At 44.1% G+C, this 18,445-nt stretch overlaps 1 protein-coding gene across 6 annotated transcripts in view; it reads left to right on the plus strand.

Annotated features, from left to right (window-relative positions):
- Positions 1-598: 598 nt before the first annotated feature.
- The window catches only part of PRPSAP2 (phosphoribosyl pyrophosphate synthetase associated protein 2), a 50,271-nt gene continuing 32,424 nt past the window's right edge, over positions 599-18,445 (plus strand). Inside the window, exons 1-7 of one of the 6 annotated variants that reach the window (XM_058559567.1) lie at positions 599-708; positions 5,560-5,655; positions 5,904-6,054; positions 7,021-7,073; positions 9,273-9,339; positions 13,389-13,561; positions 16,113-16,228. In XM_058559567.1, coding sequence (XP_058415550.1) covers positions 5,936-6,054; positions 7,021-7,073; positions 9,273-9,339; positions 13,389-13,561; positions 16,113-16,228 — 528 coding nt within the window. In that variant the 5' untranslated portion in view covers positions 599-708; positions 5,560-5,655; positions 5,904-5,935. Of the gene's footprint in view, positions 709-3,415; positions 4,873-5,559; positions 5,656-5,903; positions 6,055-6,995; positions 7,074-7,586; positions 7,696-9,272; positions 9,340-13,388; positions 13,562-16,112; positions 16,229-18,445 lie in introns of those variants that run through there. The other 5 variants (XM_058559562.1, XM_058559564.1, XM_058559565.1 and 2 more) reach the window with 5 other exon arrangements.

Genomic DNA, 18,445 nt, shown 5'->3' on the forward strand with positions numbered 1-18,445 from the left:
GAGCGTTTATTACATGCCAGAACTGCGCTAAAAGCTCTGCAGGTGTTATCTCAATTCTCACAACAACCCTGTGAGATGGGTGCTACGATGATCTCCATTTTTCAGATGAGAAAATTGAGGCTCAGAGAGGTGAAGTGACTTTGCCCAAGATTGCAGGCCAGTAAGACTTGAACGCAGACATCTGTAATTCCAAACCTCAGCCTCAGTCCGCCCTCGATTTCCGTGTAACCTGCCTCTCACTTGCACAGCAGCCCCGGGGTTAGCTGCATCCCATGGCCCAAAGAGTCTCAGCCCGCCCCCTTCCCCGCCCCTCGTGCCGGCCTGGCCCCACCCTCCTAGCCTGGCCAGAAGGCCCCGCTCGGCCCCCGCGGGCGGGCCACGCCCACGACCTCCCCCGAGCCAGGTACCTCCGCAGCCCCGCCCCGCCCCCGGCCACGCCCACGCCCTGAGCCAGGTGCCTCCGCAGCCCCGCCCTCGCCCCGGCCCGGCCCGGCCACGCCCCGGCCACGCCCACGCCCCGAGCCAGGTGCCCCCCGCAGCCCCGCCCCGGCCCCGCCGCGGCCCCGCCCCTATGCTCGCAGTGGCCGCGGACGCCGGTCTCGCGTATGGGGTCGCCATCTTGCTGCTAGAGACGCCGCGTGGAGGCCCGGCGCTCTCTTCCTTCGGCGGCGGAGGCTGCGGCGGGGCCGGGGCTGGGGTCGGGGCCAGGTAGGCGGGCGGGAGCCAGCGGCGAGTGGCGGCGCGGGCCGCGGGCTCCGGAAGTGCGGCGCAGGTGCAGGGGCGGGCGGCCGCGGCGCCGGCCGGGCACTGGTGGCGGTCGCGGGGCGGCGGCTGGGGGCACAACCGGAGACCCCGGCCCCGCGCCCGCCGCCCCCTGCCCCCCTCTCCTGCCCGGGGTCCGCGGGCCCGGGCGTGGCGCGCGGCCCCGGGCTCCCTCACTGCGGGCGCCCGCGGCGGCCGGTCCCCGATGAAGGGACCTGCGGCCGGCGGCTCGGAAGATAAGCTCAGACCCAGACCCCGGATCTCTAATCCGGCGGAGCCCTGACCGTTTCCCTTGGTCGGCCGGCCAGTCGCGGACATGTCTGTTACCGTCAAAAACGGTGTTTTTATTCCGCTCAGAGCTCACCTGGCAGAGCTTGAGGGAGGACCTTGATGTAATTTTTAGATATTATTCTACTTTAAAATGTTTTCCCGCAAAACATCAATGTTACATTGATGACAAGGATTTTTCCCCCTTAGTTTAATGTTGGCGCAGTTTAGGTGTTTAGCCTTTGTTAGAAAGAAGGAAATGCGGAATGGGGATTTGGGCGTGAGGAAGTGTGATTTCTAATGTTTACAATATTTAAATGCACAAGTGAAAATAATTTATCCACATTATTGAACCCCACTAAAGCATACCCCTCTTCTTGTCCGTATTCCTGTCGTGGCCTGGTCTATGCCATTATTGCCCAGTTTTGATTAGAGTAGACGCAGTTGTCTTATTCACTTAGTATAAGCACTTTTGCATAGTCTTGGATATTTATCGTTTTTATTATATTGAATGTATATTCAGAGTTTTAGTTACCCCATTATGAAACCTTTCCATATGTCCAGTGTTCTTCCTCTTAAAAAAATGTAGCAGTCACCATCATTGAGCATATAGCTCTTTCTTTCCTTGGAATAAATTACCAAAGGGGGAAATACTGAATCAAAGTTATATGTTCTTTCTTTGGCACTTGATATAAATTGTTTTCCAAACAAGGCATGTTCTACTATAGACATTTTTCAAAATCTGGGTATTTGTTTGATTCCGCTCACTGTACTGTGGAATTCAGCGAGGTATCTGGTCGTTTTGTGTGGTGTGGGGGACAGGCTGTGCAGCCTGCTGTTGTATGTAATGTCGGTGCTACAAGTCAGACAGAAACTGAGGTAATGTCTGCTGCGGAGAGGCAGTGCAGCCTAGGGTGAGTTTCATCTCTAGGCTTCACTTCCCCCTGTCTAAAATGGCTCTACTTCTAGTACCTGCTTTATTGAGTTGTCGTAAGAATTCAGAGCACTCAGAGAATGGTGTTTGCCGTAAAAAAATGTTCTGATGGCAACACGAGCAAAGTGCCTGGGATCACAGAGGCCTGGAAGATTCATTCAATTTAGGTTTGCCCTTCTAGTTCTCTTCACTACTGGTATTAGAAAGAAAGCATATTCTCTTTGAGTGAGGTACCTCACTAATAAAAATAATTCTTTATACATTATGATGCGTTTTAGTTTGCAGAGTACTTTCAATTCCATTTGTGAAGTCTTTGCAACTCAGGTCAGGCTTCATTCAACCAACATTTGTTACTTGACAAACGCTCGTGGCGCCTCTGCCACATGCAGGTGCTGTTCTGGCACTGGGTGTGCAGCAGAGACTATCACAGTGGAGAGTCGGCTGTGCTGGCCCTGAAGTCCTGGTGGGGGAAGCTGTTTTTACCAAGCAGTATCTCTGTTGTGGGGAGGGGCAAGGCCGGGTGACCTGCCCGAGGACTGGTAAGCTAGCCATGGTGGAAGGCAAACCATGCTCCTCTCGGGCCGGCTGTGGATGGGAGGTGTTTACACAGCAGCCGCTTTACAGGAGAAGCAGGCCGCTCAACTGCGAGCCTTCCTCCTCTGAAATGTGGATGCGCGGTTTGAAGTGACCGCCAGCACATCCGGAGTAAGTGGCCTTGCAGTGTGGTTTCCTGCGTGAGAGCAGATCATCAGCTCTGGTTCAAAGAGGAGCGTGATTTGCTTTTTGAAAGGTGCTGAGGTTCTCTGAAAAGGCTGTGTTTTCATACGTGTTATAAATAGTTCTAACACATTCTAGAGTAAATTTGGGATAATGTAAAAGCATCTGTAGTTTCTGGGGGGAAAAATGGGAGTGTTCTCTTTACTCTCCATTTCACACTAAAGCCTTATGCTAATAAGCCTTCTGCCGGCCCTGTCATGGCCATTATCACGTTTCTGAGGATCATCTTGAAAACTCACTTTTCTTGAAGTGTGGTGAAGAGCACAACTTGGATTTCCAGTAGGGAAAAGGAAAATTAAAACTAGCAACAGCCCTTATGTTTGAACAGCTTGTGAAATGAGCAGTCACAGAGCGTGACTGTATGCATAACCACTTCCAAATGGACTCCCCTGCCTGTGCCGTTTTGAGGGTGGGCTTAGGTGAGGTTTTGATTGTAGAAAACTGGTATCTGAAAACTGGAACTTCAGACCACAGTCGGTGATGAAGGGCATTTAAACCGTGACCAGTAAGGAAAGGCTGCAGGAAGTATCCTGGAGAAGAGAATACACAGAGGCGAGGAACCCATCTTGAGATGGGTTGAGGACTGTCCTGTGGAAGAGAAAGTATGTTTCCTGTGAATGTTCAAGGACAGGACAAGGACGGGGAGGCGGCTGCAGGGAGGGGAATCTCAGCGTGTCCTAAGGAAGAATTTGGAATGGACCAGCCCTCAGGACGTTGGCCTCAGGCTCTGGGGCTGTTCAGGCATCTGGAGTGGTTCCTTGGCAGGGGTCCTGTAGATGGGCCAAGTTATGTTCCAGGTCTCTTCCTACCCCTCAGATACTTTCATTCTAAGTGTTCCAAGTCTTCTCAAGAACACTGTTGTACTTTAAGAAGCTTCTTATTTGAAGGGTGGGGGGTGTAAGAAGATGGCTACTCCATGCCTATTACTGTACTTGTTTGGTAGATAACCAAAATATTGGAAGTCGATTCATGTGTAGCTTCCATTTACCAAGCATGTCCTACACGTGGGGCACTGTGTTAAGTGCTGTACAGAAATTAGTTTTACAGTAATCCTGTAGGGTCAATATTCATAGTTGGATGGATGAGGGAATTGAGGCTAAGAGAGATGAATTGATGGAAGGCCTAGAAGTGAATTAGGAGAAGTAGGACCCAAGTTGCAAACATGAAGTTGACTACAAAGCCTGTATTTGTAACTAAGGAGAATGTTTTGTTTTTATTGTTGATTCCTTTTCCAATCTGTATTCTCTTTTCTTAAATACAGACACGTATTGGTTGAGAGATGGTGTTAGAAGACACCTAAGATCTCTTCCAACTCTGACTATTGATGATTGAGTATGTTATTTCTTTCATTTACAGCAGCCACTCTGGCCCACACTGTGCTATAAAGCAGAGGTCAGTGGACTTTCTGGAGAGGGCCAGATAATATTTTAGGCTTTGCAGCCCATACTCAACTCTGCCATTGTATCCATAGACATTTTGTCAACAATGAGTGTGGCTGTGTTCCAGTATAGTTTTATTTACAGAAATAGCTTTTGGAGGGACCTGATTGGGCTCGTGCGCTGTAGTTTGCTGATCCCTGCTCCAAGGCCGCTTTCCGTGGTAGACTCCAGTGGTCCTCCTTGGTCTCCTTAGGGCTTTGGTCAGTTGTGCATACGTTTCTGTTTGTAGTTCATAGACGTTAGGTAAATTCCGTTGTAGTGCTCCAGATTTCCCCTTGTGGAATGCCGCTTAAGAGGCGCTCTGTGGGGCAGTGTATTTTCGTAGCCTGCTGGTGGAACTGTAAATTGCACCACCCCATGACCTAGTGGTTCTGTTCTTGGAGTTCCTGCAGAGAGACGCGCACATGTGCGCAGGAGGCCTGTTTAGAGTGGTGACCTGCTAAATGTGGCATCTCCCCACCATGGAATACTGGCAGCAGTTAAAAAGGGCACGATGGGTCTATATTTTCTAACCTGGGTTGTCCAAATGTATTGTTTAACAAAAAAGCAGATTATAGATAGATTTGTATGATGATCTTTTTTTGTGTTAGAAATGTATTTTTATGGATATTTTTTATAGGGGTCACATGTGTGAATGTGTAAAGGCCTGATGGTGTCCATATCAAACTAATAAGAACTGTCACTTCCAAGAAGGTGGGTAGGAAGAGCCTGGGATTGGGACTGGTGACTTTAGCCTAAACTATGATGTTTCAACGCTTTAGTGAGAATGTGTTTTTGTATTACTTGTGTAATTAAAATTTAAGAATAACAAAAAAGAGCTGCTCGGCTTGAGCCCTTTCCTAATCTCCACCAGCCTTCCCAGAGCCATCCCAAGTAAACACATGTAAACATATATGAGGAGATGCCGTGGGCTCGCCGGGGAGGTGCCCCCTCTCCCATCGGTTGTTGCTCCTGTGCTCAGTCCCACACGTTCCTTGTGCGGTAAGGACAGCTCTGAGTGGAGGGTGGACGAGCACGTTCACGGGCCTGGGGTTAGAACCTCAGCCCTGAGCACTTGTGAGCCAGGCTCTTTTCTGTTGGTGCCCTGCTGCCTGTCACTTGGGTGGTCGCTTCACTTTCCTGTAAAGTTATTATCTGGTCAGCCTTGTGTTCCAGTAGAGGAAAATGCGGATGACAAGGTTAGTTTTAGACATGACTCAGGGCATTGGAGAGGCAGCTGCAAGGCCGGGGGAGGTTTTATGGGAAATATTGGGAGGTATTATGGGAAATACCTCCGTACAGGAAAAGCTGGGCAGAGATGGGTTGTTTATTCGTTGTTGGAGGATCAGTCAGTCCATGTCCTTGCTAATGGCTCTGCCATTTCTCTGTGTGTTAATCCAGGAGGAATTTTGTTGTCAGAGAATAAAAGGAGTTGGTCCATAATTGACTTTAAGCAGCAGACAGTAAAACACTGAGCTCTTCAGCTCCGCCTTTCTTGTAAGTCTATCATTTGTTCCCAGTGGTCATGAAAACTAATTAAATCTTATGATAACATATTTCCATAAATTTGGAACCTTAAAATCCAAATGAACTTTCTATTTGTCCATATATGTATTTAATGTAAAACACTCCATTATGGTGAAAACTAATTTCCTTCAACTTAAGTCATTTGCTATTAAAAAAAAATCCATTCAGGTGTATTTCATATCATATGACAGTTCTTAATATGTTTTGTATCCTTCTAGGCTCTGAGAATTGGAAAACCAAGAAGGTTTTGATGTTTTGTGTGGCGCCGCCTGAATTAGAAACCAAGATGAACGTAACCAAAGGAGGTCTGGTGTTGTTTTCAGCAAATTCTAATTCGTCGTGTATGGAGCTTTCCAAGAAAATTGCTGAGTGAGTTGTAATCAGCCATTAAATCTGTATTTGTTATGTGATGTTTTAAATTTGATAATTGGATTAGCACTGATTGTTAAACTTGAAAGCAGATATTTTATAGTTAATCTGCATGTTGTTTATATATTAAGGGCTTATCTTTTTGTAAACTATCGTAACTCCCTACACATCTACTCAGCAGACGTTTAGTGAGTGCCTCGTGAGTGCCAGGGATTGTGTGAGGTGCTCCATATGTGTAGAATTACATGAGTATAAAGAATAGTGACACGTATGCTATATGAAAATAGTCTGTAGATTATAGTTCAGTATAATTTTAGCTATTCATTAACAGACATTGAACCCCTGCTATGTACTAGGCCTTGACCTAGATGTTGGGGATTAACAGTGAATAAGCCAGTCAAGATCCTTTCTGCTTAAATTTAGTAGGGGAGCCAGACAAGAAGCAAGTCAACAAAACAAACAAGATAATTTCAGACTGGGATAAATGCTATGAAGAAAACAGTGTGAAAGGAATGATGAGGGTCAGTTATTCTGCTTTAGCTTGGCTGCTCAGGTGGCTTTTAAACCAAGGGGATGGTATGTGAATTGAGAAACCTGAATGAGCCACCAAGTGAAAGTCTGAGGGTAGAGCCCTCCAGGCAGAGGGAACAGCAGGTTCAAAGGCCCTGTGGTATGCAGCAGGAGGTGTAGGTGTATCTCGGGAACACAGCTGGAGGACAGAGGGCACAAGGAAATGGTCAGTTAGTCAGGCAGAGCAGGACTATGTAGGCCTTCCTGGGTAGACATGGGGTGGGGGTGAGGGGTTAGGGAATGGAGTGACAAAACAATTTAATATCTACTTTAAATTTTATAATGAGTACCTCTATTTTATTTTGTTTTTATCAACTTATGAATCATCCTTAAATAGTAAAGATATTGAGTCTATTCTATTACCTTTTCAGCTTTTTCCCCCTTTCTCTTCTCCAGGCGGCTGGGGGTAGAGATGGGCAAAGTGCAGGTTTACCAGGAACCTAACAGAGGTGAGCTATCTCGGACATGCGTAACGTTGATCTTTTTGTGGCATATGACATGCTGGCTCAGTCCTTCATCCTGCACTGTTGAAACAGTTAGACTAAGTGTCAAGTTAGTTCCGTTAGCAGGAAGTCAGGCAGGCAGGGTGGGTGAGAGTGGTGTTTTAGCTCCCGCTCGTACTGGCTGGATATAGAACCCTGGGGCAGGTCACATCTGGGGGCTTGAATTCCATGCTTAGACCGCATCCAGTAATAACGGCATAGATACATGTACCTGCTGGTCGGCTGAATGGAAACATTAGCTCGTAGTTGTTTGAATTTGTGTCACCTTAGGCAGGAAGAGTAAATCCTCTGTGGCCACAATATTAATTGGTTGTTATTCTTTCTCTCTCTGTAAGCCGCCATGAGTTAGACTTCGTGAAATCTTGTTAGGGAATGCTTTTTGCCAATTGATTTATGTCATTACATAAAAATATCAAGTTGTAAAAAACGTGTTTTATTTAATGTTTGTAATTTCTGTAGAAATGGTGGATATTTGAAATTCTTCTGGCAGGAGCAATGGACAGCTTGCATGGGCTTGAGAGTCAGACAGTTTATCCTTGGCAAGTTATTTGACCTTTCTAAACTGCAGGTAATTAGGCTGTTTTGAGGATTAAATGGGATAATTTGTGTGCCTAACACAGCTCCTGGCACATAGCAGGTGCTCAGTAAATACTGGTTCCCTCTCCTTTTCCAGTGTGGGATTTTGTCAAGTACTTAAATATTAGAGAACTTACAAGAGACTTTGATGAAAAGGCAAAAGGAATTTGCTCTTCCCCTATTTATATTTCCATTACTGCCTCCTCTTTCCTATTTCCCAATATCCCCCATGTGCCTTCAGTAGGAAAAAAGTGTAATTAAAGAAACTATGTGGGAAGAGTTTGGAGAAGATTCTGCCGCTAAAGGGAATTGGATGATGCCGTTTGTCTAGTCTGGAAGGGAGGGCTAAAGGAGAGCTAGTGTAGAAGACCCAAGAGAAGGTGGGTCCACCCTTCAGGTTCATGAATGAGGGAGAGAAACTGTATGGTGTCTGTTGGGCAGGAAAGAGGGAGCTAGCATTGTGGATTCCATACTGTTAGGGATACGGAAGAACTGAATCCGATGATGTTAGGTACGAGGTCCTGGAAGTAGCAGAGTCAGGATTCAAATCCAGATCTCCCCAACTCCAAAGTTCGTTTTCTTTCCATGGTACCACATTCTTTTGTAAGCCCATATTCTATTTTTTCTACCATTTTTAATGAAAATATTCAAACCTATAAAGAAGTTAGAAGAATAGTCCAGTGAATACCCATATGGATGTCTCCCACCTGGATTCAACAGTTAACATTTTGCTGTATGAATATGTGTGTGTGGAACCATTTGAAAGTAAATTGCAGACATCAAGACACTTAACCCCTGAATGCTTGCCCATGCATCTCCGGAGAATAAGGACTTTTTCCTACATAAATACACTACCATTGTCACATCTAAAGAAACGAACGATAATTCCTAATCGTCTAATATCTAGTCTATATTTCCTAGTTGTCCTAAAGAGCCTTTTATAGCTGTTTTTTTTTCAAACCAGGATTCTTGGTTCAAGTGATGTGCTTTTTATATCTCTTTAGTTTCTTCTGAACTAGAACAGTCCCTTCACCTTTTTTTTTTAATTCCCATTACATTGACTTTTTGAAGATTTTGTCTTGTAGAATGTCCCATTCTGGATTTGTCTAATTGTTTACCTGTGGCTGATCGCAAGTGTTTTGAGAGTAGGGATATTGGACCTTATTTATCTTTACTCTGACAACATTATTATAACATTTTGTTCCTAATAAGTTCTTAATTGTTGCTGGTTGAATGAATGAGTGTATAATTTCCTATAAAGATACTCTGCTCAGAGTTTTACAGCACTCCGTGCTTATATATGAGAAATGAGAAGGGGAGATTTACTTGTTTTAAGTCAGAAATGTAATTCCTTCTTAAGCGTGTCATGTAACTTAACATGTTTTAAAAAATGTGATTAATGGCAGTGTGTTCATTATCTTTTATCACATCTGAAGCCTAATGAGTTTGTAACAGTTCCAGTTTCCATATTTTATAACATTGGGAAATGCTGCAGATTTTTTGTGTATTTTTAAAAATGTAAATTATATGCCTTCTTCACCCCTACCCTCTTTTTTCTTTTCCTGCCAGAAACAAGAGTACAAATTCAGGAATCCGTGAGGGGAAAAGATGTTTTCATCATCCAAACTGTTTCAAAGTGAGTACTTATCCAACAGAAGTGTTGTTGCTTTCTGGGTTTCTGTTTGGGAATGACTGTTGAGAATAATAAGAGTTGGCTAGACAGGAAGAATTGAGATAGTTTTAAAATTGGTATGTCTTACTCTGCTAATTTTTCTGACATAACTGCTGACTTTTATGTATTCTTTCAGTGTTCTTAAAGGGTGGAAATAACGTAATAGAACCCATTAAATTTCCTGTCAGTAGCCAGAATTTTATACAACTTGCAGAGAAGCTCTTCTAGTTCCAAAAAAAAAAAAAAGAACAAGACAGGAGGAGAGGAGTTTGCTTATTTGGGATTCTTAAAGCCTTTACTTATTATTTTGTGCATAAATTAAATGAGCTGAGAGATAAAAGAGTATATTGAAGGAATGTGTCTCCTGTCTGGTGTGACATTTGACACACGTGTGTTCTGGAAATTGTTGGGGTCAGAAATGTGTGAGCTGGGTATAGAAGATTCAGTGCAGTGAGGCCATCTGTACCACTCTTTGGTCCAATGCCACCCTGTCCACAGATGTCCCTGAGTGCTTTTGTATATGAAAGTTCTTCACTCAGAGCGATTTTTAATAAGGTCTAGAATTCAGTTTGTGTAGTGCACCATTTTTTAGCTTAGAGATTCCAGAAATTACTGCATGCTAAATTTGTGTTCATATGTATAACAATAAATACCAAAAAAAGGGAAGAAGAGCCAAATTTAGGAGAATTTAGACTCAGAACACACATATTTTCACCTAAATTTTGAACATCTCTGTCCTGGTCCTGGGTTCACCGGGATGAAATCTCGAAGCCATCTGACTCTTCTGGGAGGAGGGGGTGAGGGGACCTGTCATTGCATGCCATCGTCCTGGAGAGCATGTGTAACGTGAAGAAGGGAGTGGTGGCTTGCCTTTGCCACGGTGCCCTGGTTTCATTTCCTCCGTGCCACTTAGGATCCTCAGCAGAGCTGGGCGGTGGGGCATCGAGTTCGTGCTGCGCCTGCCGCCGCTCTCTTCTTTCGCAGGCCTGCCACAGGGCCATCGCGCTAGGAGAGCGCCCCTGTGCCCACACCTTACCCTGCACCCTCCAGCGTCGGGGCGGGGAGAGTGCGGAGCACAGAACAACTTACATCACTTCTGGTTCCTGGTGTTTGCATTACTTTGATCTCCTCAGAGACAAGTGTGATTCCATTTGGATAAATGCACAGAGGTTGTGTGCATTACCCAAGGGGATAAGTAGGATTGAAGGCCAAATTGGGCTTAGAATTCAGGACTTCAGAAGGGTGACTCTTGTAATCCTTCCTGTTTGCAAGTCCTTCCATTTCTTTCCTTTTATTTATTTTTGTTTGTTTCAGCACTCTTATCATTCTGCCCCTTCCTTTTGTCAGTTTCTTATCCCTTAGCCAAAATCACCTGCTTAATTTTCTCTGCGTGTCTCATTTTGCGTTGTTCTGAACTGTGCTGTAGGCTTGTGTTAACTCAGCGTTCTTAGTCTTGTCCAGGTTACAGAAAGCCTGGACGTCGTGGTCTTTATGAAATAGTTAACCTTGAGATTTGGTGTTGTCAGATACATCTTATACTTCATTTTAGTACAGACTAGTGGTAGGCACTAAAAGTATAAGAAAAATTTTAAATTAAGAAAATTCTGTCCATTAACTTAACTTTTCCTGTAATACAAACAAGTTCATTATTTGAGTTTAGTGATGGAAAGCCTTTACCACGTCACAAAAGAATGGTGCTCCTGGGAGCATAGTTTGGGAACCTCGGTGTAACTTGACACTCCCCGTTGGTTTCTTTACTCTTATCCTTTCACATAGAATGCTTTTCTGAAAATCTGCTTTAGCTATTCAGATGTCAGGCTTCTTGTTAGATATTAACAGAAAGCCTACTCACCCAAATGTTCTGTGTCTCCATTCACTCATTCATTCATTTACAAATGTTTATTGAATGTCTGCTGTATGCTTGTCACTGTTACAGGTGTGTGAGATGCATTAATGACTGAAAAAGATAAAGATCCTTGTCCTCATGGAGTCTTCCTTTTTTTTTTTTTTTTTAAAGATTTTATTTGTTTATTTTTTCCCCCAAAGCCCCAGCAGATAGTTGTATGTCATAGCTGCACATCCTTCTAGTTGCTGTATGTGGGACGCATGGCCGGAGAAGCGGTGCGTCGGTGCACGCCCGGGATCCGAACCCGGGCCGCCAGCAGCGGAGCGCGTGCACTTAACCGCTATGCCACCGGGCCGGCCCACGGAGTCTGTTCTAAGACGTGCGAATAACATAATCAATAAGTAGATTATCTAGTTTGTCAGAAGGTGATGAGTGCTATGGAAAAGCAAAACAAAACATCATGGCAGGAGGAGGGAGTAATGGTGAGAGAGAGGGCAGATGGGGTGGGCCTCGTGGAGAAGGAGACATTTGACAAAAACTGGAAGAAGGTGAAGAAGTAAGCCAGCTGGCCAGCTGGGGAGCAGAGCATTCCAGGCGGTGGGAGCACCTAGAGCGAGGGCCCTAAGAGAGCATTCCAGGCGGTGAGAGCACCTAGAGCAGGGGCCCTCAGATGGGAGTGAGGACTGACAAGGGGTCCAGTGCGGCCAGACTGAGGGGGCAATGCAGTAGGAGTGGAGGGCAGGGAGGCGGGGGTGAGTGGCAGACTATGAAGGAGCCTTGGGAGCCATTGTAGGGCCTTGGGCTTTTGCCATGGACAAAACGAGAAGCCGTTCCTAGCTCTTGAACAGAGGAGTGCATGGTCTGACTTTCACTTTAAGATCTAGCTGGATGCTATGTGGAGAGTGGCCTGCAGAGGATCTGCTGGAGGGGCAGGGAGACCTGCGGTAGCAGGCTGTCACAGTCACCTGGTTGAGGAGTGAGTGGCTCGGCCCCAGTGCGGTAGCAGAGTGGTGAGACTCTGTAACTTTTTGGACAGGAGAGCAGTTCAGGATGCCTCTGAGGTTTTTGTCCTGAGCACCTGGAGGAATAGCGTTCTCGTTGACTGAGATGGCAAAAGTTTTATGGTGAAGTAGGCGTTTGGGGGCAAAGAGCAGTTCTGTTTGGGATGTGTGAAGTTTTGAGATGTCTTAACAGAGAGTCAAGTGGAATTGTCAAGTAGCACTTGAATTTGTTAGACTGGAGTTGAGAAGAGAAGCTTGGGCTGGAGCTGTAAGTTGGAGAGCCTCCAGCATTTATAAAGCTGTGAAATTGGATGAGAAGCTCAAGGAATGAGGGAGATAGAAGGAAAAGGGGGCAAATGAATGAGTGTTAGGGCAGGAAGTTGCAGAGAAGAGGAACCAGCAAAAGAAGCGAAGTGGAGCAGGAGAACAGTAAAGGGTCCTGGAAGCCAGTGAATCGAGTGTGTCAGGGAGCGGGGTGAACACCGTGTGATGCAAGGAGGCAGTGAGAGGAGGACTGAGAACTGACCGTTGGATTTAGCCACTGGAGGTCCTTGATGACCTGGAGTGGAATGTGTTTGGGAGAGCACGTGAGTAGATGAATCAGAGATAGTGAGTGTAGACAGCTCTCTTCAGATGTACAGCACTGGGGAGCAAAGAAATGGGGCAGTGAGTGAAGTGGTCACGAGTTGTTTTTAATGGAAGAAATGACATACTGCTTATAGGCTGATGGGTGTGAGCCAGGGGAGTGTAACAGATTGATGACAGAAACAAGAGGGGGGGAATTGCTGGAGCATTCTCTTCAGTGGGCGAGAGGCGATGGGGGTTAGTGCGTGATTTGGAGGGCTAATTTTAGAGTAGCTTGGTGTGGAAGTTGGTCTCTGATGGCCGAGGGCAGCCGACTTGTAGGGTGCAGGTGCACGTGGCGTGGGAGCCCATGGAAGCTCTCTTATGACTGAGTGCTTTTCTCAGTGAGAAGGGAACGAGGGTCATCAGCTGAGAGGGAATGTAGGGGGAGCTGATGGAGTCCCCGGAAGAGAGGAATTTGTTGGTTTCTTTTTCGTGTCTTGGTAGAGGCATGAGTACCACATTGCTGACACTTTGTTGGACCAGGGAGATATCAAGCATCTTACGTTTCTTTCTGGGCTTTTCTGTCTCTTGGGTTACAGGGATGTGAACACCACTGTCATGGAGCTCCTGATTATGGTGTATGCGTGTAAGACCTCTTGTGCCAAAAGCATTATCGGCGTGATTCCCTACTTTCCTTACAGCAAACAGTGCAAAATGAGGAAAAGAGGCTCCATTGTCTCTAAATTGCTGGCTTCGATGATGTGCAAAGCTGGTAAGAATGGCGGGTATTTGGTGATTTATTGGGGGCCTGGGTGTTTTATTTTTATCTTAGACATTGTAAAGCATTGTCGTAACTAAACTAGAATGCTTAACAGAGTGAAAACAGTGATACAGCTTTTAGAGACAACTAATTTATAATGAGAGAACAGTGCGGAGAATTCTCCCTGTTCCCAGCTCCCTACAACACGAGGGAATGAGAACAACCTAGTTTCCTAAATTCTTTGCTTAAAAAATTACATTGAAATGACAAGTTACAATCATATTTAGATCGTTTTTAAAGGGGAAAAAGGCATTTGGAACCGACTACTCTAGCACAGCAGCTGTTTTTATCTTAGCCTCTTCCCTTTCCCAGGACAGGTTGGCATATTTTGCAAACCATATGTATTATTTTGTGTTGTACATTTTCAGGTAATATCCTAAGTGTCTCACGCTTGTTTCTAAATAATCTTCCGAGTTGTTATTGTATGTGTGTGTGCATGTGCCTGTGTGTACAGTCACGTGTCGCTTAATGACGGGGCGGTGTTGTGAACAATGCATTGTTAGGCGATTTTGTCGTTGTGCAGACATCATAGAGTGAACTTAACACAAACCTGGTTGGTGTAGCCTCCTACACAGCTAGGCTATGTGGTACTAATCTTACGGGACCACCGTCGTACATGCAGTCCATCGTTGACCCACACGTTCTTATGTGGCCCATCACTGTATGTGATTATAGAAGGCACGTATCACAGAGCATTTGCACAGAGAGAAAAGAATAAAAAGTCCCCATAGCACTATACTTTGAGACTGACACTATAGAATCAGTTTTCTACTGTAACATTCCAAAGAAGGCAAAAATAAAACAAAATTTGGTAAAACCTGAACCCCAGCAACCTCAACAGCATACCCTTTTGAAAACTCTGTGACAGGTAGCTGTCTGAAGGGAGCAGGCTGGCTCACTGAGCCTTCCAGAGAGGTTTTGCCCCTCTCTTCTAGCCTTTCTCTTGGGCAGGCCACCAGTCTCACTTTCCTGCTCTTTTGGGCAAGTTTTTTTTTTTCCTCCCAAAGCCCCAGTAGATAGTTGTATGTCATAGTTGCACATCCTTCTAGTTGCTGTCTGTGGGACGCAGCCTCAGCATGGCCGGAGAAGTGGTGCGTCGGTGCGCGCCCGGGATACGAACCTGGGCCGCCAGTCGCGGAGCGCACGCACTTAACCGCTAAGGCACGGGGCCGGCCCTGGGCAAGTTTTGCTTTAAAAAAATTTTTCCAATTGAATTTTCCTTATACTTTTCTGGTGATCACTTCAGATATCCTTTAAGGAGCCAGTGGGGGCGAAGGTTCTTCATTTTCTCCAATTACTGGCCTGTGCAGTTTGTCTTAATATGGCTTTGCCGGAAACTTCAAGGAAATGTGATTTGCTCTAACAGAATTATCAGAGACATTTCTTCTTTACTGTTATCTTTGCTATTTTAAGACTTTAAATTGATGTGAAAATCATGCATCTCTGTGTAAGAAAAACCACCCAGCCTTTCCCTTCTGAGTAGGGAATAGCCCAGTTCTCCACCTCCTGTGTGTTTCCTTTTCTATTCACACAGAACTCTTCACTCTGACACTACTGACACCAAATGTGTAGGGATTTTTCCCTACACCTAGCAATTCTCCACGACACGTGGTCGGTGTCCTACAATTTGACTCAATTTTGACACTATCTGTCTGGAGATAGCATCAGATCCCACAGGTTAAGGGCTCAGTCCCACAAGACTGCCCCCAAACCCCTTCAGATGCCAGTCGCAAGTCCAGGTTGTCACCCGTGCCTCTGACGGGTTGACTATAAATCTAAGGTTCCCACAACCTCCTCCTTGGGTTCAATTAGTTTGCTAGAGCAGCTCACAGAACTCAGGGAAACTGTTTACTTGCAGTTTACCAGTTCATTATTAAAGGAGATGATAAAGGATACAGATGAACATCCAGATGGAGGAGATGTGCAGGGCAAGGTATATGGGAAGGGGTGTGGAGCTTCCATGCCGTCTTAGGGTGCACCACTCTCCCTGAACCTCCACCTGTTCACCAACCTGGAAGCGCCCCAAAACCTGTGCTACTGGGGTTTTATGGAGGCTTCCTTACAGGGGCATAGTGGATCATTAACTCCATTTCCAGCCCCTCTCCCCTCTCTGGAGGATGGGGGTCGGGGCTGACAATTCCAAGCTTCTCATCATGGCTTGGTCTTTCTGGTGACCAGCCCCCATCCAGGAGCCATCCAGGAGCCCCCCGGAGTCACCTCAGTAGAACAAAAGACGCTCCTAGTGCTCTTATCACTTGGGAATTTACAAGGGTTTTAGGCTCTGTGCCAGGAGGTGGGAGCAGAGACCAATATATATATTTTCTATTATTTCACACTCACATCGTACTAAAAAATCTGAGAAATAAAGATGCTGAGTTTTTTTGATGAGAGAGCAATTTGTAATAGTAATTTATTATATATAGTATTTTATATAGTACTTATTCATACAGTGCAACTGGTTAGCAAACCATTTATATGTTTTGTCTCTGCTTTATTTTCAAAGGTCTAACTCATCTTATTACTATGGATTTACACCAGAAGGAAATTCAGGGCTTCTTCAATATTCCTGTTGATAATTTAAGAGCATCTCCCTTCTTATTACAGTATATTCAAGAAGAGGTGAGCTAAGTCAAACTTTTTGTTTTGACATTTTGTTTAACAGTTGAAAGATACATTTCCATTTCCTTGGGCTGTCCATAAAGGATTAATACTTGATATTTCCTGCTTAAAGTACTATTGTACTTTATAAATGTAGTTCAGTGTATTTAAAAATTCTTAATGTGCAATTTATTTCTTTTACTAAGCTCTTAAAATTGCTTTTTCTTCTTTTAGACCTCGGGTAACTAGAGTTGGACTAGTCATGATCATGGCACATAACTCTCATCATTTGGTCCACATGTGGTCCTGGCCTTCTTTTATGTATCCATCTCTTTAAATTGTCTCTCTGTCCATCCATGTATAATAGTCAGCACCGCGATCCACCACCCAACAAGAAAACCAGAATCATCATTATAACCTGCAGCACTCGCGTGGTCCTTCTCTGTCCCATGCCCCTGTTTCCTCCCACCTGAGGGAACCACCATCCTGAATCTTGTTTTATCTTTCTCTCAGTTTCCTTTTTATATAGATTTATCTCATATGTATTTTTTAATATATATATTTTTAGTATATATTTAAAGACAAAAAAATGTATATATTTTTTAACTTTATAAAAAAATCAAATTGTGTAATCTTTTGGGAATTTTGCACTTGATACTACATTAGTAAGAGTCATCCATATTGTTGTGTGTCACAGTTCATCCATTTTGACTACTGAGAAATACTTACTGTGCAGTGGTTATCACAGTTTATTCATAAAGTTTTGGCTGTTGTGATAGTGCTCCTGTGAGCATTCTTGTGTGTATCTCCTCTGGTACATAAGCGAAAGGGTATCTTGGTTATATACCTAGGGTGGAATTGCTAGGTTGTGTGGTGTGTTAATGTTTAATTTTTCCAAAGCGGTTATACCAGTTTATATTCCCACCAGCGGTGAATTAGATATCCTGTGGATCCATCTTTGCTTCAATACTTATATTACCAGAATGTAAAGTTTTTGCCAGTGGAATGGCTACGATATGGTATCTTGTTGTCACTTTGGTGGATATATCTCTGATGACTTATGAAGTTGAACATCTCTTCATATGTTTCCTCTTCTGTCTGTTCTTTAATGCTTTGGTTTGTTTCTTTCTGAGCTATAGGCATCCTTGTTTTATTCTTGATTCTTGCCATTTGTTAAAATTTGTTTCACATGTATCTCTCAGTTTGTAACTTGTCTTTTAGTTTTCTTTAGGGAGTCTTTTATTTATTTATTTATTTAAATTTTTTGTTTATTGCAGTAACATTGGTTTATAACAGTGTATAAATTTCAGGTGTACATCATTATACTTCTATTTCTGCATAGATTACATCATGTTCACCACCAGAATACTAATTACAACCCATCACCACACACATGTACCGAATTATCCCTTTCACCCTCCTCCCTCCCCGCTTCCCCTCTGGTAACCACCAATCCAATCTCTGTCTCTATGTGTTTGTTTATAGGGAGTCTTGATAAGCAGATGTATTCAAATTTTTTTTCATTGAGGTGAAATTCACATAGCATAAAATGAACTGTTTTAGCACAAACAGTTTAGTGGTATTTAGTGCATTTACAATGTTGTGCAACCATCACCTCTATCAAGTTCTGAAACTTGTTCATTACTCCAGAAGAACACCCTCTACTCTTTAAGTAATCACTCCTTATTCTTCTCTCCCCTCTACCTCCCTGGCAACCACTAATCTGCTTTCTGTCTCTGTGGATTTGCCTATTCTGGATATTTCATATAAATGAAATCATACAATATGTGACCTTTTGTGTTTGGCTTCATTCACTAAGCTTGATGCTTTCGAGTTTCATCGACGTTGTAGCATGTATCAAGACTTCATTCTTTTCGATGGCTGAATAATATTCGATTGTATGTATATACTATTCTTTGTTAATCCATTCATTCGTTGATAGACATTTGGGTTGTTTCTACCTTCTGGCTATTGTGAATAGTGCTGCTGTGAACATTTGTGTACAAGTTTCTAAGGGAACGTATGTTTTCACTGTGGACATATCTTTCATTTCTTGGATATATACTTAGGATTGGAATTACTTGGTCATATGGCAATTCTATGTTTAACTTTTTGAGGAACTACCAAACTGCTCTCCAGAGTGGCTGTACCATTTTACATTCTAACTAGCAGTGTGTAAGATTTCCAATTTGTTCATATCTTTACCAACATTTATTTTCTGGTTTTTTTTCTTATAGC

This window comes from Diceros bicornis, chromosome 18 (genome assembly GCF_020826845.1).
Source record: "Diceros bicornis minor isolate mBicDic1 chromosome 18, mDicBic1.mat.cur, whole genome shotgun sequence".
Taxonomy (NCBI): domain Eukaryota; kingdom Metazoa; phylum Chordata; class Mammalia; order Perissodactyla; family Rhinocerotidae; genus Diceros; species Diceros bicornis.